Raw genomic sequence first — 26,502 nt, forward strand, 5'->3', positions numbered from 1 at the left:
TCAAGTTTTCAAGAGTATACAACGGATCGATAGGATAGAGACCTCTGGTTTCTTTCTGGTATATGTTCTGAGGAGAATAGGAGGAGAGAACATAATTTTAAATTAGAAAAAAACAACAGGTTGAGGTCTAATTAACATGGTGCCATACAGGAATTTATGAATAAGTAAAAGTGGGTAAATCTTGAAGGTGCAAAAGATTCTATGCTGACTTTATGCCATGTCATAAATTTGTAACCTTGCAGAAAACACAGGAGTATTTATCCACCCCTGTACTGTAGACAATCACAAAAGGTATAAAAAAATTTCGTCTACCAACATGGAACTAAGTACTATTTTTAAATTCAATTTTGAAATAACTCTCGTATTTCTATAATTGAAAGTGCTAATAAAGAAAATAAAAACCACATATATAGATGGCACTGTGATAGTATTTTTGGCATGTGGCGTGCCTTAGACGTATGGTATGCGATGGAATATAGCGTGTAGGCCTATACTATACTCAATATGTGTTTGGTGAAGTATTCTGTTCTGACGTTTTTCTTTCTATTTTTTAAATATTTTCAGCACATATAGAAAATATTTTTAACAATATTACTTAAATGAACACTTCTTGTAGGATCTTTCGATATTCTCTTAAGAAATTCGTTTTCACAACCTCTCAACAGCCATATTGACTTGCTGTTTAAATATTGAAGGTCTCATGTGAATACGGAAATCGATTACAAAAATGTCTGTGATGCATCGAGTAGACGGAACACACGTCTTCCATGGGAGTTCTCTTTGATTTAAAAGACGTACTGGGACAGGAAGGGTGAAGTGGCAAGCTTCTTATCCGGTTAGTGTTGCTTCTGCTGAACTTCTATGGATATTATATTTATAGCAATAGTAAGATTTACATTACCTGTTAGGCTTAGAAAAAAATTAAAATTATTATTAACGTGTCGTTAATCATTTAAAATGGAAATTTCTAGTTTAATGCTGTTTTGTTGTACGACGGCCTTTTGTTTGTGACTGAAACTTTAACAATGTAAATTTTAATTTTTTTAAGACAATTCTAACTTCCAATTAGAATTAGCTTTAAGTAATGGCAGGTCAGTGTAATTTGTAAATTATCAAACATTGATTAATTTCATGTCAACAAATCATAAAAGTAAATCGAAATACATAACATCATATGTGATATTATTTAATCACTCTAAGTTCAAAATCTTAAGTAATTCAGATTTATGCTTCACAGTGTAACTACTGTAAGTTGTAACTTGATCTCTGTGGTAGTGCAGCATTCTGATCTCCAAAACATAAATCTTAGAAAAATTGTTACTGCTATATTACTACAGTAACAGGTTTGAAATGTAAACTGAGTAATGATAGTTATGCATACTGATACTATAGTTATTATAACACATTTTGCACCCTTAATTGTCATCTTGTATCTGGGTGTGTTTTAATGTTGATACAGTGATTGGCAATGGCACAATGCTCTTGACTGATTTAGATATACATATATTGAAGTGTAATATGTATTTTAATATATATTTACATGTCTAAAGTCCTCCAGAGTTAAATTTAAACTTTAGATTATATTTGTGTGCTTAATCTAACCCTAGTTATAAGCTTGGTGTATAAAATTAAGATTTATTGTATTTTTGCAACTCATTTGGAATTTACAATGTTTAACTGCTATATTGTAGTAGTTACAATGTAAATAAAAGGGTAAAAAGTTAGTTTATTTTTTATTTGAGCTACATTTTTGTAATATACATAATCAGTTAATAAAACTAGCATTATTATTAATGTTCTTGATCAGAAAGTGTAATAGCACTTTTGTTTTAGTTGATATACTCTCCCTCATTCACCATTTCTCTCTTTCTCTTTTTTTTTTTTTTATAGTCACAATGTTGTCTGAAGTTATTTGAGTTTGCATCCAGGAAAGCATAAAGTGTGAATTGCTTCTAAAAGGTTTTGGTAACTCGTAACTATTTGGCTTTCTATACAAATGAAACTGGAGTATTAAGCCGACAACAGTGTCAGCTTGAACTGTTTGTGATGCTGTTTATGTCAATTTGAAAGAGTTTAGCATTTGACAGAAATAAAGACTAAGGAAAAGGCAGAGCTGTTTCTTCCAATTCACTGTATGATATAATGGCAGGAAGTTTTGATCCTTATGATAAAAACAGGTAAGTTTAGGGCTATAAATGGAAGTAATTAAATTGTTGTCTTAGAAATTCAATTCTTGTTCCAAACTGTAGAGGAGAGGATTTGAGTATTGACATCAGAATTCTACTCATTAATATTAGTTTTATTGTGTGCAATAAAAATTCCCAATCTTCTAATAGTTTATTTAAAAAAAAACAACAAACTGAAAATAACTGTAGTAGTTCCATACTGTTATGGATATAGTGTAACTTTAAGATTGCTTATAAACATTTTAAATATGCTTTTATCTCTTATGAAAAGAAAAAATGCAGAGTTAAATGTTGATACATTGTGATGATACATGCGTTATGCTTGCTTTGTTACAAACAGTTTAGCTAAAATAAGAGTGTAATGATGGGCGTTTGAACTGGCCAATCTCTCATCAACAGAAATCTTTTAATCCAATCCAAGTACAGCACATCATACCTGTAATTTTCTACACAATTTTAAAAATACTAAACTGTGGGTAACAAAATTATTCACATTGATCTTGACCAAATAGTAATGAAAATTGCTTGTTCCCTTTTAAACTCCTGTTAAGTGCTATCCTCCATAGTGGCTCATTTGCTTTTTCAGAAAGATGAAACTGCCTTAATTTCCTTATAGTCCCATTAACTAGTTTTTCCCTGACCGCTCTGATGTGATTTTTTTTAGCTAATCCTTTGTGTGGTATTTTATTCAAGTTTGTTTAAAGAAGTTACATCTTTACCATACACGTACAAGGCATTTAAGGTCAATGGTTTTGAAAACTGTTGCCAATGGCACAAGTAGGCAAGAATGGTGACTTGTTCCTCATAGAGAGAATTCCAGACTATCACAGGTTAACAACCAGTAAATAGCCAGGTAGACAAAAACAAGTGGATTAAAGTGTTTTGCTCAAGAATGCAGCAGTATGATGGTGCTAGTCTTGAACTTATAACCAAAGACTACAAGTCAAAAATGCAAAGCTATGGAGCCATTTTTGAAGCTTTTAGTACATCAATATTACATTTTTCCCCTTTGTGCATCTAAGGAGCAAACTCCTAAAAAAAAAAAATTAATACGAGGTTTCCCTTTGGTAAATTCATGCAGGAATTGATAAATATTTGTGATGATGAGAAATCCACTTGAAGTAAAAATGTATCTCAAGATAGTTGGTATGGATATTTATATTAAACTTTTATTAAAATAAAGTAGAGAACAACATTTTGACCTTATGCCATCTTCAGGTTAACAAATATATGTATATATATATATATATATATAAATTACAGACTTTTGGCTGCCATTTCTGAAGTTATTGTTGACTGGGATAGACGGTTTTCATACAAGGAGAGGCTAAAATGTTTTTTAGTTTTGACAAACAAAGAGTTATGAAGATCTTTTGGGGGTGTTTAGATTGTATAGGGTATTGACAGCTATTTTTTATCATAAAAGATATATATATATATATATATAAAATATTAAAACTTTAAAGGTTTTAATACCCATAACAACTGTCTTTAGAATACAGGTTACTGTTTATTTAGGTGTATCTGAATTTCCAGAAAGCATTTGACAAGGTGCTACATAAAAGGCTTTCAAAAAGGTATTATCTCTATGGGTGTGGGGGTTAAAGTTAGCAAATTGGATAGAAAAGTGGTTAGGTGGAAGAAAGCAGAGGGTTGTTGCAAATGAAGATCAGTCAAGCTTGATTAACATTGCAAATGTGGTACTGCAGTGCTCACTCTTAGGACAGTTACTCATTTACGTCAATGGCAAAGATGAAGGAATAGTCAATAACCAGTAACTTATATTTGTAAATTATATTAAGGTCATGGGTTTTACTAGCTGTGAAGAGGATGCTGCTGATTTACTAAAGGATTTAGATAATTTATTGAGTTGGGCAAATGAATGGCAGATGGGTTTTGATTATAATACATGCAAGATAATATAGATGAGTTATCATAATTTAATTATAAATATAACTTGAATGAAAATTATTTTAATGGTGCTATGAAGGAGAGGTATCTTAATCAATCAGTATCTAAAGCTATCCAAGCAGTGTGCTGTTGTTAGTGGCAAGATAAATAAGATTTTAGGTTGTATTTACAGAAATATTTAATATAACTATAAAGATGTTGTAATTTCATTGTGCAGATAACTGGTTAGTCCACATTTGTAATATTGTGTTCAGTCTTGGACTACTTAGCGTGGGAAAGATACTGAATTTTTGGAAAGGTTTGGAGAAGGGTTACTAGAATGTTGACTGGGATGGAGAGATATTCATACAAGGAGAGGCTGAAATCTCCTAAATTGTTTTCTCTTGACAAAAGAAGGGTTAAGAGGATCTGCTTGAGGTGTTTAGATTGTAAAGGATATTGATGAAGCCAATGTATCTTTTTTGTAGGACTAGGGGACATGAATATAAATTTTAGGAGAGTAGGAGTCATCTTCAGCTAAGACAGTTTCATTTTCTAACAGGGTTGTTGACTTTTGGAATGGGTTGTCTTCAGATGTTGCATAGGCACTAAATTTTAATGAGTTTTAAGAAAATCTTTGATTAGTATTTGAAAGAGAAGAGCCTGCTTTAAGGTTGTTGTTTTTTTTTTTTAAATTATTTTAATTTAGTTTAGAGTGTAGAACAACTGAGTTGGCCCAGTTGGTCACTTGTTCCTAAATGTTTGGTTAACGTTGAAGTCTAGTTCAAGGGTTACTGATAAGGGGTAGAATTCTCTGAAACTAATATAACCTAGTTACACATACTAATCATAGAGGAGATTGAACTGGACTTCCCTGGCACTTAGACCTGGAGATAAAACAATTTTTTCAAATACTAGGTTTATTTATAATGTTTGTTATTATGTGGTTATATAATGTGAACAACTGAATAGTGGCCAATGATTCTTTTTCTTCATTTCATCTATCTAGTGTGTAGGTTTATCTCACAATGACTACAAAGCACATTAACACCAATAGTGATACTTTCCATTATGATATAGCCCCAGCTTATCTCTCTTTGATTGTGTTCAGGGTTATTGATGAGGAGTGGAATTTTTCGAAGTTTGTATAACCTAATAACACACGTTGATCAAAGCGTAGGTTAAACTGGAGCTCCTTAAACTTAGACTTTGAGATTAAATAGGTTTATGAAATACTAAGTTTATTTGTAAGTGTTGTAATTCCCTTTTTTAAGTATTATTATTGCTATTGAACTTTCTGATTTTTAGAGGTTTGTAATGTTGTATTTTTGTCTTTTATAGACAGGGATTTAGAGAAATTACTTTCTGATGTGTGCTTGTTAGAATAATTAAAAGTTGTTAGAGAGATGTTGCATTGGTTCATAAAAAGTAATAGCCAAAAAACTGCCTACCTCAGAAATCTTAACAGCTTCCAAAACCCTGAGCTAACTAGAAGTCAACATTTGAACAATGTGTAACTTGTTAGATATAAATCAATTCAACATCTGCTTGTTTCCTAGAGATCACATTTGAACAAATTCATGAATAAATTAAAATGACTAATTACTTCTTTGTCCATGTAAATTAAAGGAAGATATACAACTATCTAATTAATAGTTAGTGTTTTTTTATTGAAAACACTGTACTAAAAGATTTATGAAATTGATTAAAGGACAAAACTAATGGGTTTAAAGGAATATTGTGCCATTTAAAAATTATTCTGTTAAAATTGAAACAAAAAAATTAATATTTTAATTTTAAACACCCAGTTTGTTGGTATAAAAAATTAAAGAAAAACAGAATAAGTCACATGCGTCTTCAGTTTATGTTTAATAACACACTTCTAAACTCATTACTAAGCTGGTCAAATCTCTTGAAATATTATTGAGATTACAACTGAAAATATTGTTAGAAGTGACTGTAACTACTTTATGAAACAATGTATTATAATTTGTATAATTATAAATTTAATTGGTTATACTCATTATCAGGTTGATTTACAGTTTTACTCTGATCAGAAATTAATATTAATTTTAATTTGTATTCCTTAACCTTTTTGTTACATAATCAGATAATTCATAGTAAAGCTGTCTAAACTTCTAACAACTTTCATCGTTGCCCAAAGCAAGTTTCCTTCTAATTCTGTACAACGAAGAGAAAAGTACAAAACTATAGCTAAGTCTTTCCTTGAAGCTTAAATGACATAAATAGAATTATTCTTGTAACCAGTCTCACTACTATACAAAACACATTTGACATTCATCCTGTTGTTAGGAGACCAAAACTGCACATTACTGGAAGTTAGGCCTCATCATTTTATTTCAGTTCCAAGGATATTAAGGGGTTATTTAGTCTATATATGCTATCTGATCAAATTTTATTAGATTAATATTTATTTGTGTATAAAATTATTTTATATTGCAACTGTGTGTCCAATAAGAGGTGAATAATTAGTGAAATTTGCTAATTGATTTATCATAAAATTACTGAAAAAATGCTAAACTGAAAATTTTATAATTGGGTTTCAATACCTGTAGTGGGTATAACTCAATTAAACCAATGTGTAGTTTTGTGCTTTTTTTATTTTCATATCAGTTATATTAATCAGAGGAATAATTGAAACCAGTAATCACTAATTTTGATTAGTTGATTATTTTTGTGTCAGAAATCCATTTAATCATGATGTTTTTGCTGATTTTGTTTAAATGACATTAATAGGTAATTGGTTATATCATGTAATTGAGTTAATCACTCAGTTAAATAGCTGGTACAGTGTGTTAATAAATTTAATCCAGAAATTTTTAATATGCTGTCAAATTTTGTGAAAACTTTTTAGTGTAAAACAAAGTGCTAATAACAAAATTTAGTGTAAAAAAACAGGTTTTTATAAATTGTAAAAGAATACAAGCAGTATTCCAACATGTATACTAATGCACTAATCTCACTTTCACAACAAGGTATTTGGTATTTGTGTGTGGTGTTACTTTATGCTTTTAAAGTTTTATAAGTTGATTTATCATGTAATTAAAATAGTTTTGTATGCTCTCACTGAAAATTAATGTAGCAAAAATTGCACACTTAGTAATCTTGGATGTGTGCTATCTCATCCCAAGTTTAAAGACAGATGTTGGAGATGTTACAGCTTATTTCATTTAAATTATATGTGGAGATTGAATATTATACCCCAAAGCAGGATAGTCATTAAGGATAGCTGAGTGATTAGAGCTCTGGAACATAATTCCCAGGATAATTATGTAAATTAAAGTGATTATTTGGTACCATTTCCTCTATTTTCTGGCTTCTTTTTAGACAACTTCTTGAATAGAAATGACAGGTAATAAAAGCTCAACTTTATGTTATTTATTGAATTTTTTATCAGTAGCAATACAAATGTATTTTGTTGCATCTAGGTGATCAGAGATTGGGCATTAAGTGTATACTACTGACTATGCATCAGAAAGACATTTAGTCATTGCAATGTATGCTACATTTTTCTCACTTCCTCAAAGTTCAAATAATACAAGTAGCTGAGATCTTTAAAGTTTTGAAAAATGTAGAAAGTGATCTATAAAACCAAAATAGCTTGTTAGATGACTTGTAATTAGCCAGAGCATGCATGTGTTTTATCTGGCATGCAGTGAAAACTTTGACCACTGAAAATGAGCCAGATGCATCTGTAACTTGTTTGTCCAACATACGTGTGTAAATATGTATGTGAATAAGTAGTAACACTAGAAAATTATACTTCATTAGTTATACTTTGTCAGGTTAATTTTTAGTTTCACCATAAGTACATAGCTTGCTCTGCTCGTAAGGTGGCGTGGCATGGCCAGGTGGTTATGGCGCTTGATTAATGATCTGAGTCATGGGTTTTAATCCCTGCCCCACCAAATGTGCTTGCCCTTTCAGCCATGGTGGCTCCATAATGTAACTGTCAATCTCATTATTTGTTGGTAAAAGAGTAGCCCAAGAACTATTGGTAAGTGTTGATTACCAGCTGATCTTTCATTGTTAATTTAGTTATAGCAAACACAGATAGTCTTCATTTAGTTTTGCATGGAATCCAAGACACAATCATAAGTTGGTATTAATAGGATTTGACATTAATAATACTTTGTAGCCTTATATAATACTATATTGCTGTATTAGCATTGTTTTATAATTAATAATTTTATGCTTTAGAGTTAATTTCTAGTATGAAGAAATTCTTTTTTTGTAATAAATTTTCTAATACAAATTAGAGAAAAGTATTGAACACAATAAGTCTATATAAGTCTTAACATGTTAGAACTATCTGTAACAAATGCACATATATTTACAGAGGGTTGTTCACAATATCTGATAATATTTATATTCAGTTCCCTTGCCTCATCCCTAAGACTATAAGGATTAAAAGCCTTGAATTTCTTATTGCAATTCAGTCAGAGTGTGATTTGTGAGCACAAATAACACCTAAAATTGATCATTTAATAGAGGGCTACATCGTAGGAGTCTTTTGACATGAAATTCTATATCTGTGGTTTTTAACCATCTCTGTAAAGGTGAGGAATTTGGGAATTATCATACTGAAAAATATTGCTTATTAAAGGTTTGTCTTTTTTTACAGTTTTAGGTTTTGATGTCACAAGTGAATTCAGTCTTTTAAGAGCTTTCATCATTGTCAATTAATTGTTTTGTTGGAACTGTACTTTATTTTGTATAAAATATGCAAAGATACAAAACTTTATAACCCAGATGCCTTAAAAAGGTGGATCTTTTTTCTCATGGACAAAGTGGGAATGACCAGATAAGGCAAAGTTCGAGATAAAGTGAAGTTGCAAGTGCATCGTGCAGAACATTGTGACAACCTGGAAGTGTTCAAAATAGCTTTCAATATGTCATTGTAGGTGTGATTAATTTATGGGAAAATGTGACTGGAAGCCAGAATGTTAGATATTAAGGGGGTTATAGATATTTTTAAAGAAAAATGGTTAAGAGATTGTACAATCTATGTTGAAAAAGTAAAATAAAGGTGAAGTATGAAAATTGGTTTAAACAAAATGTTAGACAGATACATGTAAGAACATGGAATACTAATATTAAAAAGATAGAAACTAAAAGTTATCATAAAAACATAAAGTAAGAATACAGAATTCACACTAGAAAAAAAATCTGACGGAGAACTGACCAATAACTGTAAATCACTTATTCCAGGATCTAGATTTATTTTGCAATGCTGGACAGTATTCAAAGTAGCACTTCAATCAGTTTCTGTTATGTTTCTATTAGCTTTAGTTTTTTAGTACAAGTATGAACATAAATGTGTATTGTAAAAGCAATAGTGATTTGGATCATCATAAATTACAAATTAACCTCCTGAACAAATTTTCAACACATAAGTAAATTATAGCAACAGTAGTTTTTATTTGTTTCAATGTTAATAATCCAAGCTTTAGATGGAATACTGTCATTATATTTTTCTCTGTACCTTTTTCATTATCTCTGTTTATCTTGCATTAAGATCTGTGTGAATAGAGTGATCTAAACATGACTTGTTAAAGGCTTTATGCAAGTAATAACATCTTTGTTCCTGGAGCAGAAAGATTCTATAAATAGATCAAAGCATCTTATTAACCCATTTTCTTCACAGATACAGTCAGTAAAAAATTGCAGCCTCTATAGTTTTTTTTCTAAGATTACATGTAGGTTTTTACTAACTCCCTGTCATTGAACTTTTAATTTTGAAACTTCAGAAATCATCTTCTAAGTCCCAGTTATTTATGGAACTTCTTTACTTCATTCTGTAAAACTTCACAGTAGTATTGTATTACATTTTAAAACATTAACAAAGTACGAAACTTGTTGCAATTTTATTAACTATTTATTAAAATAATAAATGACACAATATCCTGAAATGTATTTTTTGTTACAAATTTGCAACATTTACCAAATTATATATTATATAATGTGTAAATTAATATACACATCTCTGTTTTCCTCTAAGAAGCCTGTTTTTTATTTATATAATTTTGAACATTGCCACTGAAACCACAAGATTGTGTTTCCAAATGAACTGAGGAATATTACTTTTTTCAAAAGAAGTTGTATGACATCCACAGTGTTATGGTCATGGTTCATTGTGGAGCACATTTATACATTAGAAATATTTTGTTTTTGTATTGTTTTAAGAAGTCCAAATATAAATATATACACACACACACAGTTCATGTGTTCTCTTGTTATATTTTGGTTTATACAAATCTTAACTTTATTCATGCTCTAGCTGGTTTGTTGGTCCTATGACGAGACAAGAGGCTACAGATCTTTTGATGGCAGAAAATGAGGCAGGAATTTTTATAGTAAGAAACAGTAGTACTATACAGGGAGATCTGGTACTGTGTGTCAGGTCAGTATTGGTAACTGTAGATGTATATTCTGGTGAGACTTGATGCTTTTTCCTTATGAAAAAAATATTGTAGAAATTAATATAAAGATCTTAATCATAATCTGTTTTTAAATGTACACTACTTCAAGTTTGTGGATACTTACAAGTATACCTATGTTTTGTGTTTGGTAAGTTGTATCTGATGAACCCACAATTGGAGCTTTGTGAGTAATGTCCTTCATTTTACCTTCCGTACCTCGTTTCATGAAGTTTTATTGTTTATAATGTTTAAATTAAATTTGAATAATTGTGTAAATTAATATTTGAACTTAAGCAAAATTTCTTACATTGTTAGTACATGGATTTAGGATTAACCTAGCTTTCCTAAAGTGGCCAAACTTTGTAAGATATTATTGGGATTATGGCTAAAAATATTGCTACCACTAAGAAAAGAGTGTTTGTTACAATGTTCAGTTGATTTGGCCAATGTACAACAGATACGAAGTCAGGGTGCACGTCTCCAAATAAGAACAGTGGAATGTACCTTAATATATGTGAAGGGATGAATAGGTGCAGTACATGCGAGGCATAGTATAGTCCCAAAATAATGTCATTAAATTACTGTAGCTCAGTTTTGCACAATGTTTGTAATGCCTGTATAGAAGTTACTTATTTTAATATGTTAATTGTATGTAAATTCAGAACTTGAATTTTTGCAAAATTATATACATAATTAAATTAAAAAGGCTAGTTTCATTGCTTTTTTGTTGTTGTTTAATTACTTTAAAACTGTAAAAGTATCTGTAGGACCTCAGTGCTGTGTTTACATGCTTGTGTACATTACATTTACATATAAGGTTAGGAATCAATGTGCAGTGGGTGAAGTTGAACTTAACTTTTTGATACTTGTATGCATAAAGCAGTAAGGTTGCTGTTGCATTCAAAATGAATTACACATTCATAATTTATACATATTCAGCAGGGCAACAGTATCTGACTTTGTTTTAGTTTACTTGGTCACATCATAAATAGAAATCATGCATTTAAATCTCGGATGATCTTTCTTCATTATAAAAACATGAAAGAATTTTTTTGTATTGAAGGAAATGGATTTTTCTGGGATGTTACTTTTGTTAAAAACATAAATTCACCTTTCTGTAAATAATGGTAATAAATGCTACTGTAAAAATGTCAACTATTACATAATTGTGTAGAGATAAAAGTACTTTTAAAATGAAATTGTGCTGTTAAAATTTTTGACATCTTCTACTTCTTTTAGAGAGGACAACAAAGTCAGTCATTACATAATAAATAAAATACAGCAAGGAGACCAGACAAGATTCAGGATTGGTGATCAGATGTTTCCTGATATCCCTTCTCTACTAAACTTCTATAAACTTCATTACCTGGATACTACACCACTTATACGACCAGTAAGTAAATGTGCGAGTTGGGCCATTTTGGTAATTCTTGAAGAATTAAGTATAATGGAAACAGTTGATTTTTTTTCTTAATATGTATATATCTCTATATATTTTTTTCTATTATAGAAACAAAGAAACTAATATTTACATTTTTATAAAAATTGTTATTGAAGTAGGTTTTTTAAATGAGATTAGGTCCCTTGTCCTAATATCTGAAAATACACACTACTTCAGAAACTGGTTTTATGTTTAGATGTGCATTATTGTGAATTAAAGTTGAATTATTATTTAAAATGAGAATACAAATGGAACAAGTGAAAAACTGGAATATTTTATTATCATAACAGATTATTAAACCAATGGTATCTAAAAGTACAAATGGAAGACTGAGAAACATTTTTGATTTAAACTCTTCAACAAATTTTTCTATCGTGACTAAATAATTTTAGTGTGTGGTATTCTAAGGTAAGACATTGGCTATCAAGACTGTAGTAGTCTGTGTTATTGAGCAGTGTGTAAAAATGTTGATGAAAAGAAACAAAGACTGAACAGTATGTTTCATTATTGAATAGAATCACTTTTTTAACAAGATTAAAAATGTGGCAAATGGGAAGTGACCTACTTCTGATGATTAATTTTGTATTTAGTCAAATCTATTAGAATTTTATAGAATACATCATAATCCAATTTACTTTTCAGGTCTGAGCTAGAGTATAGAGAAAGTAGAATTTCACTTTTGCATTGTTCTAATTGCTTTTTTCTAGTTGCTATGACAGTTGGGAATCTCCAATTTGCACAGACAGTATGTTATTGTAATCACTAATGCATTGTGTGTGTCTTACATTCATGTCAGTAACATGTTATATTTTGGAATTCTCCTATTACACTATTTGAATTTTTTTTTATCTACTTGTGAACAACCCTGAAGAATTTTATTATTCTTGGGGGGAAATTTGCAGGACTTCGAAATTATATAAAAATATTTGTAAAATGCACATACTATGATTTATTGAATAACGTATTTTCTGATCATTCTACTGGATTCATTGAAGTTATTATGAGGCACACAGAGATAATTATGATTAATTTATATACAGTTTTACTTTATTTGAAGCTGAATTGTAAGTACAGAAAATCATTTACTCACAGTCTTAATCAGTAAATCCATATGATTTTGCCATTCGTGTCCATAGGTGTCTTAAGGATATTTCCATTGTGGCTGTTTATGAAATTGGTTATACATGTACAGCTAAGTAAATTTTCAGACTGTAGCTGTCTAGTATTTGGGCCATAACTAGATTCATGTTATTTTTCTCTGACTATCAAAGTGCAGTCGAGGTTAGCTTCATCATCATGATGGATTCCCACCACTGCTCCTGTGATGCCTATTATGCAATTAAAACACTTAAGAATTTTAATAGAAATTAAAATCAGACAGTAAGTAGAGGTCAATTTTACTTAATTGTATAATGATACACAAGTTTTTAAACTGACTGAAACTGCTACTTTACTAATACATATGCTTTGAGCAGTGTAAGTGTTTTTCTTAATTTTAGCATTTAGTAATTTTAATAAAATTGACTGGTTATACCTTGTTCAATAACTTATTGCCCTGGGCTGGTTACAGAAATTAACTTGATATTTAATCATTATTTTGGCATAATTAGCTTGGTGCTCATCATTACAAATTTGAATAAACATTCTTCAATTGGTTTTGTCCTTTTATGCATTTGAGAGTCCAGTATTTTTTTGAAAAATAATGAGACATGCCCTAATGAGTAATGTTAACTTGATCCTAATTGGCTTTGTCTTGTCATAAGAATAGCTTACACTGTACTGATGTTTCTGTTTTTTGCTAAACATGAAATCTGCTTGAAAAGTTACTTTAAAATATCAATTCATGATTGGGTTTGAATATGACATGTTTATTTTACAGGCTGAGAGAAAAGTCGAGAAAGTTCGAGCCAAGTATGACTTCACAGGAAGTGTAAGTAAGATGTGTCTGTTTTACTTGTTTTTACTGGATAGTTGAACTAAATTGACTCAACCAATAACAGTTTTAGGAATTGTTTTACATTTGTTAAAAACATGAATTGTTGCATATGAAAGAAGTTGCTCTCAGGCTTACACCTGTTTATATTGTGTATAATTTAAAAAGTAACTGCTGTCTTTTTTGTTTTAAAATTTTGTATAACAATAGGGAGATGCAGATGACCTACCTTTCAAAAAAGGAGAAATATTAACAATTATCACTAAAGATGAAGAACAGTGGTGGACAGCAAGAAACTCTGTGGGATTAACGGGATCGATTCCAGTACCTTATGTAGAAAAAGTAAGTTACTGTTATTTTTAATTACTATTAATGTAAGTAAAACAACCCATGCCATCAGAATTTTTCTTTATTGGATCTTTTTTTTATTATTATTATAGTTGCTTCAGGACCTATTGATAGCCTACAAATTTGTCAAGCTAGTTGAAACTAAATTGGAACACTATACTCATTTAACTCAGCATGGACTTGGTCCCTAGAACTGATCTCATAACCATCTTGTGCTTGTTATAGTTTTCAATCTATTACTTTTAAATTATTAAGCACATGTTTATGAAAATTGGCAGATTATCAGTAAAGATTACAAGGCTTTCATATTCAAAATATTAGGGTTTTTTATTCAGCCTAAAGCAGTGTTTTTCATATGACTTTTTCTGTTTTTGCAAATTGCCATTCCAACATTGATTTTAAGATTAAAAATACTTTTAGACATCAGAAAATTTTCTAATTTCATGTGTGAAATAAATTCTTTTATAAATTTTATAAATAGTTTTATAAAACATTTGTTAAGAAAAAAAGTTATTTTTAATAATAAATCTCTTCGTAACAACTATATAAAATTTGGAAATTAATATAAATCATGAATTTTTTGTTGTAGAAATACTAGAGATTCTAAATGAAAACATAAATGTTCAGACTAAATAGCTTAAATTTCCAGACTATACAGTTGTATAGATTTATTATTTTGACCCTTCAGAACTTACAATAATGCAAAAAGCATGCACTCATGTTGCCATATCCAATAATATAAAACTGACCTTTGTATTTTACAAAGCAACCAATCTTTGCTCTGTTTTATTGGACTAGTATTTGGTAAAATACACTCATATTTCAATTATTATAGTGCATGTGTATTTAAAAAGTTACTATTTACAAAGAAGTTGTTAAACTTATTTTACTTAAAACACAAAACAGTAAATAAAGCACATGATTATCTCTCCTTGTTAAACCTACTTATCTCCCAAATTGAAGGATTTCCTCTGTCAAAATGCTGAAAATATAGTTTTCTTCTGTGATTTGTACAAAGTGTAAAAATTATGAGGAACTGTATTTGAACAAAGAAATATTAGTTTTTTTACAGTTTGCACCTCAGTATAGATTCCTGTACGTGGTAAGGGGACCTCCCACAGAAGGTTCTATTCTTTCGGTTTACCTCCTCTGGGATCTAAACATCCACCCACGTGTTTGCTGTGCATGGCAACCCGTGAAGGGGAGGAGAGGATCCCGATGGTTGAGGGGTCCAACCTTCCACACCACTTTGGCCTTGAATTCCTGTGGATCAATTGGTTGGTTCACTCTGGCTAGGATCAACCAAGTACCAGTGTTGGATGTTTTCAACAGATGTTGTGAACATTGTATCTGATGCTGGTGTTTGGGTATAGTGCTCACAAAACCTTGACATTGCTGCAGTGTCCTTGTTTGACATTGTAATGCATCCCCTTGTAGGGCTTCATGGTGGGTGGGATCAGTGGGGACCAAAATATTCCTTTTTTTATTATGGATCCTCCAAATAAAAACTTAAATAAAATAGTGAAAAAACAGTCCATAGGTAAACGACCACATCTTGAAGATTCTGAGCACCAATCTTCAACATCTGTAACACCTGTTGTACCTCATTTTCTTATCCTACATTTTCTTTCAGACAAACCTTTGGGGTAAATGTCTCCCTTTTTCCTTCAGAAAGAACTAGAGGGAGTTGCTGGCTCTTCAAAGTCAGTAAAGAAACTTCAGTCTGGTAACATATTGGTTGAAACACCCACATCTCAACACAGTGAACTCTTTTTGCATTCAAAGGCAATTGGGGATATACCTATTGAGGTTACCCCTCATGCTACCTTGAATTCATCACGAGGAGTTACTGTTGAGAGGGATTTGAAGAGCATCCCCGAGTCGGAGATTCTAACTAGTTTCTCCACCCAAGGAGTTTCTGCAGTGAGGCGTATCTCCACTCGCAAAGATGGAATTATGATGCCAACCAGTGTCCTCATTCTCACATTTACATCACCACGTTCACCTGCCACTATCAAGGCAGGTTATCTTAATTGCAGAGTATGGCCATACATTACAAATCCCCTCTGATGTTTCCAGTGTCAGCGGTTTGGTCACTCGAAGATGTCATGTTGTGGTTCTTTGACGTGTGATTGTTGCGGTGGCAAGGACCATGATGCCTACGAGTGTAAAGCGGATTCTCATTGCATCAGTTGCAATGGTTCTCACCCATCCTACTTTCATTCTTGCCCTAAATAGTTGAAAGAAAACAGTGTTTGAAAACGATTCACAACATTACTTATCCTGAGGCTTGAAAATTGCTGTCCACCACCTTGTCTCGGACATTTGCTACTGCACTTCATTCCACAACTACAGTGGAAGTGCAGACAGATCTCTCTGTTCCTCCAAAAGAATCATTCTCCAAACAATCGAAAAGTCTTTTGACCTTCATGGTTAAAAAAGTTGATGAATCAACTGCAACAACCATCTCTATCCCTTACATACATACTAACAAACCCCCAGATCCACATCCTTTGGTTCCAGGTACAAGCATTTCCTCGGATACATCTTCTTCTCCCACCCGAAGATGCAACACAATCATTTGTTCATGTCCTCAGTCACTGGAATCCCTATCCAACAGCAAAGACCTGCCCAATCGACTCAGGGCAGGATCCATGGAGATCGATAGACCTCCCTCGAATAAGGACAGTAAGGAAAAAAAGACATGGCTGTAAACAGAAGGGTTTTCCACGCAATTAGCCTACACGTAAATAAAATTGGCTACCCTTGTACAATGGAACTGTCGAGGTTTATTTTCTAATATGGATGACATCAAAACATTAATTGCTTCCTGACATCCTGTATGTCTTTTCGTACAGGAAACATTTCTGAAACCTGCCGTTACAGTCACCTTTCGGCAGTTTCCTTTGTACAGAAGTGACAGTCTGTGTGATGGACGAGTGCATGGAGGGGTGGCACTGTTGGTTGACCAGCATGTGCCCACCTTGTCTCTGCCACTCGACACACACTTGGAGGCCATAGCCATCTGTGTTTCCTTGGGTCATACCATCACTGTTTGTCCTCTCTACCTGTCACCTGGAGAGACCTACGATCAGAGAGACATTGATGCTCTCATTGAAGAGTTTCCATCTCCCTTGATAATCCTGGGGGAATTTAATGGACATCATCCCATCTGGGGAAGTGCTGATATTGATAGGAGGGGTTATTCTGTAGAGCATGTGCTCTCTGATCACAATCTTTCTCATTTCAATACTGGTTCTTCTACTTATTTCCATGCACCTAGTCAGTCGTTTACTTCCATTGATCTTTCAATTTGCTCCTCTTCATTATTCTCCCATTTTTCATCGAGGGTTGACAATAATCTATGAGGCAGTGATAATTTTCCTATAATTTTAAGAGAGACCGGCCATGGTCGATGCCACCCGACCCATGTGCCATGCTTTCCACTATATCCTTGTCCATGGTGGAATCCTGCCTGTCACATGGCACGGAAGGCTCAAAAAACGGGCCTGGGATACTTTCCAAAGATATCCCACACTCTCAAACCACATCGCTTTCCAGCGGGCTCGTGCACATGCTCAGTGGGTAAGACGTCAAAGCCAGAAAGAATATTGGATTAAGTTCACAACCAGCATATCTTCTACCACCAGTTCCAAAGTCACATGAGACAAGATTCAAAAGGTCAGTGGGCAATATAATTTTGTCCCCCTTTCGATTTTGCTCTTTGATGGTCAGAAAGTAGCTGATACCTGGAGCATCTCCAAAACTCCAGTTGTAAGCTTTTGCTGGGTATCTAGCACTTCTTAGCCATCAAGACTTGGGCAGAGTGATCCCCTCTTTCCTTTTGAGCTGATTGTCTCTATGACTATAATTATCCCTTTACACTGGTGGAACTCAAATTAGCCCATCATTGGTCTGGCAGTACATCGGTTAGACCTGATGATGTACACTATGGCATGCTGCTCTATCTTATCTCCTGCTTTTCTTGCTATTCTTCTGATTGTATTTTAGTGGATCTGACAGGAGAATGTTTTTCCTGATGCCTGGGTATTGTCCAGCCTTTCTCTAAGTTTGGGGAGGATTCCAAGATTCCTTCAAACTACCATCCAATTGCCTTGACGAGCTGTCTCTATAAGACCTTAGAGAGGATACTTAATGCTCATCTTCTTTGGTTCCTTGAATCAAACAATTTCCTCTAGCCCATAATAGCATGTGTTCCAATGACAGCACTCCACCATGGACCACCTGATTTGACTTGAAATGTCAAATCAGAGAAGCCTTTCTCAAATTACATCGTGTATCAATATTCTTTGACATTGAGAAGGTTTATGATACAACATGGAGGTACGGCATTTTGCGAGACCTCCATATATGTAGGTTACATAGCCATTTGCCCATTTTTATTACAAATTTTTAATGGACAGGAGAATCCAAGTTCATGTGGGATAGACACTTTCCCGTTCTTTTCTACAGGAACTTGGAGTCCTTCCTGTGTTTTGAGTGTCACACTTTTAAGTATAAAAATTAATGCCATCACTGAATAATTCCCTCTCACTGTTGCAAACAGGCTCTATGTCGACAACTTTCACATCTCATGTCAGTCATCGAACATGAGGTATATTGAGTGGCAGCTATAGACTGCCCTCAATCGTTTACTGAAGTGGACCACAGCAAACGGCTTTAACTTCTCTTTTTCTAAAACCATTTTCATGCACTTTAACCCCCAACGGGGTATTTACTCTGACCCTGAACTCCGTATCAGTGTAATTGTGCTGCTGTGGTCCCTGAGACAAAGTTCTTGGGGCTTATCTTTGATTGTAAGCTGACCTTTATACCACACATGAAGCAGCTATGGGTCAAATGTACAAGAGCACTGAACATCCTCCATATCCTCTCTTCTACCACTTGGGGAGTGGATCAGTGTTTTATGCTAAAGGTATATCGTGCTCTTCTTTGATTGACACTTGACTATGGATCACTGGTCTGTGGCTCTGCCAAGACCTCAACCTTAAAGATGCTGCACCCCATTCATCATCAAGGACTTCAGCTCTGCACTGGGACATTCTGCACTTTCCCAATTCAGAGCTTATACATAGTCTCATGAACATTCATTGCACCTCCGTCGTTTGCAACTGTCTTTATTATATGCTTTGAAACTTCGTTCCTTACCAAAGCATCCAACCTGGGGTTGTGTTTTCCTTCCTCGGTGGGCCAAAGTTTTTCATAACAGACAGTCTTCCATTGCTCTTTTTGGCCTTTGTATCCACTGGTCAGCCCATCCCACCATGGCTTTTTACATTCCCCAATTGTGACCTATCTTTAAGTTATCTGAGAAAAGTAGACACTCCTGATTGGAAATGCTATGTGCTGAACATCTTTCGAACCATCCTTCCATTCCTATTTATACAGATGGTACAAAATCAGGTGACTGTTAGAGCTCTGCTATGGTTTGTTGTGGTTCCATGGTTGTGTGCAGAATCCCCTCTACAGCTTCTGTGTTCACTGCTGAACTGTACACTATTTCTCTTGTCCTGGATTACATAGAATCTAAGCATTACTCAAACTGCACTATTTGTACTGACTCACTTTGTTCTCTACTGGCCCTGTAAATGTTTCATGTTGGTTCACACCCTGTTCTTGCCAATATTCAAAACTAACTGGCCCATTTCTCTTTAACATCTACTTCTATCCAGTTTTTCTAGAAACTGTGCCATGTTGGTATTCACGGGAACAAGCTCGCTGACACTGCAGCTAAGTCTATCTGCTCTGGCACTATCACCTCTGTACCTGTTCCATACATGAACTATGGTCCTGTATTCAAGGCTCAGCTCCATGCCAGCTGGCAGTCAACTTCGAGTGAGCAACGCGAAAACAAACTTTTCCAAATAAAACCCTATATTGGACTTTGGCTGTCTAGCTTCTGTAAGGATCGGAAAGAGGAAATTGTTCTAACTACACCTTTCATTGGTCACAGTTTTTAACTCATTGTTTTCTTTTATATGGAACTGATGCACCTGTGTGTAGTTTGTGTAACACTCAGATCACAATAAGCCACATTTTACTTTCTTGCCATCGTTACGACTCTCAACAACTGCACCATTTTAAACATGTTTTGTCCTAAGGTTTGTCCGTAATTGGTGAGGGTGACACTGTTCATCTTGGTAATGTTTTTATTTTTGTAAAGGCCATTAATCTTGTTAATGCCATATAAGTGTTTTTTAATTTATACATTACACCTTTTTTAATGTGGCTTTTTTTTTAAAAATCACAGTTCCTCTAGTTTGATTTCAAATTAGAAACTAGCCATAACATTAAATAACTCAAAACCAGGACTGGAAAGGCCAACTTCAGCTGACAAACACACTGCTGTTTGAACTACCCATTAGTCATCCTGGCAAGTTATTATTATAATTTTGCTCCACGTCTTTTAAACCTTTTTTATTACTTTACTTTTTTGAAAATGGCCATAATGTCAAATAACTCAGAACCAGGACTGGAAAGGCCAACTTCAGGTGACTAACGGTGGTTTTTGTACTTACCTGTTAATCTTTCTGGCGGGTTATGATAATTACAGTTACGCTACAGAAAGTATTTTACAACTTAAATTACTGTAGTTTTTCTCTTGTCATTGTAGACTAGATGCTATTTTTTATGCTATTTATTTATTTATTTTTTAACTTCATTTTCTTTTACCTTAATTTTCTTTTATAAATTTTAGTAAATTTACTTTTAACTTTTTACAGGATGTTTGGCGCAGATAGCCTGTGTGCTTTGTGCAATAAAACACTAAATCAACCAACCAATTATTGCAGCTTGTCGTTATGTTATATTTGTCATCCTTGACTCTTTAAGAGAACTATTTGTACTTATGTCATATGGGTGTGATAAAGCTTCTTAAACATTTATTATATGGTGAAATTAGCTTCAAGACATACAGTTTAAACACAGAATCCTGACAAAATGTTAATAAAACTAAGAGGCTATAAAAAATGAGTTAACTGCATATGGTTTCTTTTTCACTTTCTTTGAAATCAGGGATATGTAAAAAAATATTTTGAATCTGTCCTTTTTTCTTCCATAGGTCACTCCTTCATAAGCATTTTATTCAATACCAGAACTTATCTATTGAGGTAGCCAATGAGAGACAAAAGATTCTATGTAACACTATTTATGTATGCAATATGTTTTAATGTGTCAGTTTAAGCAGAAAAGCCAGTAAAATATTAAAAAAACAATACGGCCTGAAAAGGAATGGAAAGAAAAAAGCAACATCTGCTGTTGACTTGTTTTTGTAACCTTGAGACAGTTTATTGAAAATTCCTCTTTTCATTTAATTAAACTGATGACATTTTTTTTTGGAACAGTTGAACACATTTCAAATTTTTTCAGTATGATGAAAACCAGGTTGATGGACAAAACTGTCGAAGTTCATCACCATCTACAGCTCAGTCAGGATCTAGTCAGTTATCACCAAACACTCGCTCCTCATGTGAACGCAACAGATATAACACACCTAATATTCAGGTAAAATCTAGAGTTGTCACTTACTTTTTACCCACTTAAGATTTGTTACTGATTCATGGTCATGTGAAAAATAATTGAAGTAAATATAAAAACAAGAACCCTTAGATATATATGTGAGTACTAACTTTATCTAGTTGAAAAGTTTCTTCCAGTATGCTTTGTCAAGTTTAAACAAATTTGTAGAATCATAAAATTTATGCTTTAGCCCTTTCTAGACTAATGTCAAGAAAACATCTGTATGCAAGATTTTAAAAAGCTAAGTAAAAATAATAATTTTAGTATTTTAACAGTTTTTTCACTAAAGTCTTTGCTTAACCTTTAACATAATTTACACAGAAATTTTTTTCAAATATTCAAACCTACATTTTTCCACATGTGTGAAGAGTCTTAGCAGTAGCAAAGTGTGTGAAAAAAGGAGAAGAACTGAAAAGATTAAAGTGGAGTTATGCAGAAGGATGCTTGTGTTAGTCATTTGTTGTGATCTTATGGCAGCTAATGTTAAAAAAACAACTTGCTAACATGAATACCAACTTTGTAATAATGCCAGTTAGATGCAAACAAAGCAGTTGAAAACAATATATGTTAAAACTGTGGACCATTCTGTTACCTAAAACAGTTGTAAAAGCTTATGTTTTAGTAATTAAAGGAATACTCAAAAATGAAACTATTTCACCATTTTTTCTCTTTTTAATAATACTATTCTCATATAAATGATTTCTGTGTATTTTAAGTCATCGTAGATTTGGGTTAATACTATTTCTCATTTCAACAAGGTTTTTAATCTAAAATATATTTTCAATGTGTCATAATTATAAAATCTTGTAAAAATATTTCTTTTGGTGATACCAACTGAATATGTTCTTAATAAAATGATCTAGAAATGTACAGATTTGTGATAAATTTTACATTAAATAATGAGGTACAGTTTTGTTCTAACAACCTCTAGTGTCAATTTTTTGAAGCTAGAAAATATTCATGTTTTTACTTTATCCTAATCAAATACAACTTCTGTTAAATGGTGTTTTTTTGTTGTTTTTTTTTTGTTATAGAGAAAATTACCAGCATTAGCCAAAGTTAAGCAAGCCCGAGTTCCAAATGCCTATGATAAAACTGCCTTAAAGCTAGAAGTAAGTAATTTTTATTTAATTTTCTTGATTGTTTGGAGAGGCCCTTCCAGTAATAAAATAATTTTTGCTAGATAAATAGATTCCCAGCAGAGAGCACTTGTTGTGCATTGGAAATGAGGTACTGTATATTATAGAAATTGTAGTATCTCTAATTGCCTTATTAACATTTGTAATTCCAAGTCATCCCCAACATATTAAAAATTGTACTAAAAGTGAAAATTGTATTCTTTTTCCATCCTGATGATTTAAAGTATGTGAATGAATATGAGACCATTCAGGTGAAATTGATGTTTTTCATAATAAAACTTCATAAAGCTACCCAATATAAAGTTAACACATCAGCACCTATGTTCACAGACAGACAATAATTAATGTGGTCTTAGTGTAATAAGTGTATAATAATGCTGTTATTACCAGATGTTATACTGTCAATGAGTATAGTTGTTGGATAAAGTGTGAAATTTAACTATTTTTGCATTGGACTTGGTATTATATACATGGTTTTGTCTGAACATTTGCACGTGTTAATTATTTGCACAATAACTTTTAATACAGCATGTGTACCTTCACACAATTTGGTAGACTTTTTAGCAAAGATTACAGTTCTCTTGTACACAAAAAATTAGATTTCTTTAATGAAATATTTGTTTATGGAAATAGTGAGTCTTTCATTACTAGCCTGAATGCAAAGTGATTTCATTTTAAGATTAAAAAATGTAAATTATTCATAATGTTGTCACTACTCAGACAAAGCATGATATTTTATAATCTTCAATCTTATTTAATTACAGAGCCATTAAATAGAAAATCAGGCCCTTTTTGATATGTCTACTTGTCACATCCTTTCTTTTAGAAATTGCTAATAGTTCTCTCTAACATTTATTACTGAAGGTAATTCTATTACCAATAGAAAGACAAAGTTTTAATCTGTCAAATGACATATTTAGTGTATTCGTGTAAAAATGATAGGGTTAAATCTCATTAGTGGTCAACAGCAAAAAAGAAAAGTACTGTATTTCTTGTTTTTTATGTGTATTCTTTACTTATTGTTATAAAAGTAACTAAAATCTAAAAAATTATGAACTATTGATTAAATAGAGATGGTGATTGCTTTGCAAGTTATGCTTGCAAGCAGCCCATGCATTTTGTAATTTCATAAAGTAATGGGGACAATATGTTCACCAAGTGATTTACAATGCATGTGCCACAGATATTAGTTAAAGATGGCTTAATGAGTTATAAAACAATAAAAAGTTGTATACTGTTATGATTTTATAGCTATTTAGGATGGACTAATGTAGTTTCTTGTTACAACTGAAGTAATTCTAGAAAGAAAAAAGTGTAATTTTGATTTTTTGTTATTACAAAGTCTGTCAAACATTTTCAACATCGTAAAGAGTTAATGTAAAGAAAATAACTGATAAAAATTTGACTTAGCCCATAACAAAGAGTTAAAAGGCAGTTATACTGTTTACTGCAGAAACTGACTTTACTCCACAGCCCCAAAAATAATTTTCTCTTCACTCTAATGATTATCAGATCTGCCCAGGTCTTGAAATTGCTGCCAAAAATTCCAGTGTGTTTCTATCTGTAAGCAATATTGATAAACATCTGAAGATCTAAGAAGGTTGAAACATTGTTCTCTACTTTATTTTAATACACGTTTTAATACCCATATCATCTGTCTTCCCTCTTGGTGTGGATTCCTGTACGTGGTGAGGGGACCTCCCAGGGAAGGTTTTGTTCTTTCAGTTTACCTCCTTTGGGATTTAAACATCTACACATGTGTTTACCATGCATGGTGACCCACGAAGGGTAAGAAAGCATATTTGTGGTTGAGGGGTCCAACCCATACACACCACTTTGGCTTTGAATTCCTTTAGATGGGCAGCCTTGAGGTGGCCTACCCTGGGTCAGTTGGCTGGTTCACTTGGGCTAGGGTCAACCAAGTACTAGTGTTGGATGTTCTCAACAGGTGTTGTGGACATTGTATCTGATGCTGGTGTTTTGGTATAGTGTCCACAAAACCCTGGCATTGCTGCAGTGTCCTTGTTTGTCATTGTAGTGGGTACCCTCATAGGGCTCCAGGGTTGATGGGGTCAGTGGGTACTGAAATATTCCTTTTTTTATTATGGATTTTTAAAATAAAATAGTGAAAAAAACAGTCCATAGGTAAATGACCACATCTTGAAAATTATGAGTAGCAATCTTCAACATCTGTAACACCTGTTGTACCACATTTTCTTATACTACATTCTCTTTTAGACAAACCCTTAGGGCAAATGTCTCGCTTTTTCATTCAGAAGGGACTGGAGAGACTTTCTGGCTCTCCAAAGTTAGTAAAGAAGCTTTGATCTGTTGACATAGTGGTGGGAACATCCACATCTCAACACATCATGCTACTTTGCATTCATCACGAGGAATTACTGTTGAGATGGATTTGAAGAACATCCTCGAGTCGGAGATTCTTGCTGGTTTCTCCACCCAAGGAGTTTCTGCAGTGAGGTATATCTCAACTTGCAAAGATGGAATTACAATGCTGACCAGTATCCTCATTCTGACATTTACATCACCACATCCACCTGCCACCATCAAGGCAGGTTATCTTAATTGTAGAGTACGGCCATACATTCCAAACCCTCTCAGATATTTCCAGTGTCACCGGTTTGATCACTCGAAGACATCACATTGTGGTTTCTTGATGTGTGCTTGTTGTGGTAGCAAACACTACGATGCCGATGAATGTGAAACAGACCCCAGGTGCATCAGTTGCAATGGCTCTCACCCATCCTACTTTTGTTCTTGCCCCAACTGGTTGGAAGAAAAAGAGGTGTAGCATTTGAAAACGATTCATAATATTACTTACCCTAAGGCTCAAAAGTTGCTGTCCACCACAGTGGGAGTGCAGACAGATCTTTCAGTGCCTCCAAAAGAATTGTTCTCAAATCAAATGAAAAGTTGATGAAGCAACTTCAAAACCCATCTCTGTCTCTAACATACATTTCAGCAAATCCCAAGATCCACTTCCTTTGGTTCTGGGTATGGATATTTCCTCAGGTACATCTTCTCCCACCCCAAGATGCAAAACAATCATTCATTCACATCCTCATTGCTGGAATCCTCTTCCAACAGCAAAGACCTGCCCAATCAACCATTATAAGCAGTGTCATGAAGTAACATCAGAACAGGTAAGGCTATTTGTTCAATATAAGCAGTGTCATGAAGTAACATCAGAACCGGTAAGACTATTTGTTCAATATAAGCAGTGTCATGAAGTAACATCAGAACCGGTAAGGCTATTTGTTCATTATAAGCAGTGTCCTGAAGTTACATCAGAACAGGTAAGGCTATTTGTTCAATATATGCAGTGTCAAGAAGTAACATCAGAACTGGTAAGACTATTTGTTCATTATAAGCAGTATAACGAAGTTACATAAGAACAGGCCAGGCTATTTGTTTAATATAAGCAGTGTTGTGAAGTAACATCAGAACCGGTAAGGCTATTTGTTTAATATGAGCAGTGTCATGAAGTTACATCAGCACAGGTATTTAAATACCCAACATTTTATTTATCTGTTTGCTGTTTTTGTTTTGTTCACCTATAGGATTA

General features: G+C 33.1%; 1 protein-coding gene across 1 annotated transcript in view; it reads left to right on the forward strand.

The window, feature by feature from the left end:
* Positions 1-452: 452 nt before the first annotated feature.
* Positions 453-26,502, forward strand: part of LOC143240941 (adapter molecule Crk-like) — a 37,671-nt gene continuing 11,621 nt past the window's right edge. The window contains exons 1-8 of the mRNA XM_076484214.1: positions 453-835; positions 1,891-2,177; positions 10,378-10,500; positions 11,759-11,912; positions 13,840-13,890; positions 14,104-14,235; positions 21,631-21,765; positions 22,815-22,892. Of these exons, the coding sequence (XP_076340329.1) occupies positions 2,143-2,177; positions 10,378-10,500; positions 11,759-11,912; positions 13,840-13,890; positions 14,104-14,235; positions 21,631-21,765; positions 22,815-22,892 (708 nt within the window). The 5' untranslated portion in view covers positions 453-835; positions 1,891-2,142. The remainder of the gene's footprint in view (positions 836-1,890; positions 2,178-10,377; positions 10,501-11,758; positions 11,913-13,839; positions 13,891-14,103; positions 14,236-21,630; positions 21,766-22,814; positions 22,893-26,502) is intronic.

Source organism: Tachypleus tridentatus, chromosome 13 (assembly GCF_004210375.1).
Source record: "Tachypleus tridentatus isolate NWPU-2018 chromosome 13, ASM421037v1, whole genome shotgun sequence".
NCBI classification, from domain to species: Eukaryota; Metazoa; Arthropoda; class Merostomata; order Xiphosura; family Limulidae; genus Tachypleus; species Tachypleus tridentatus.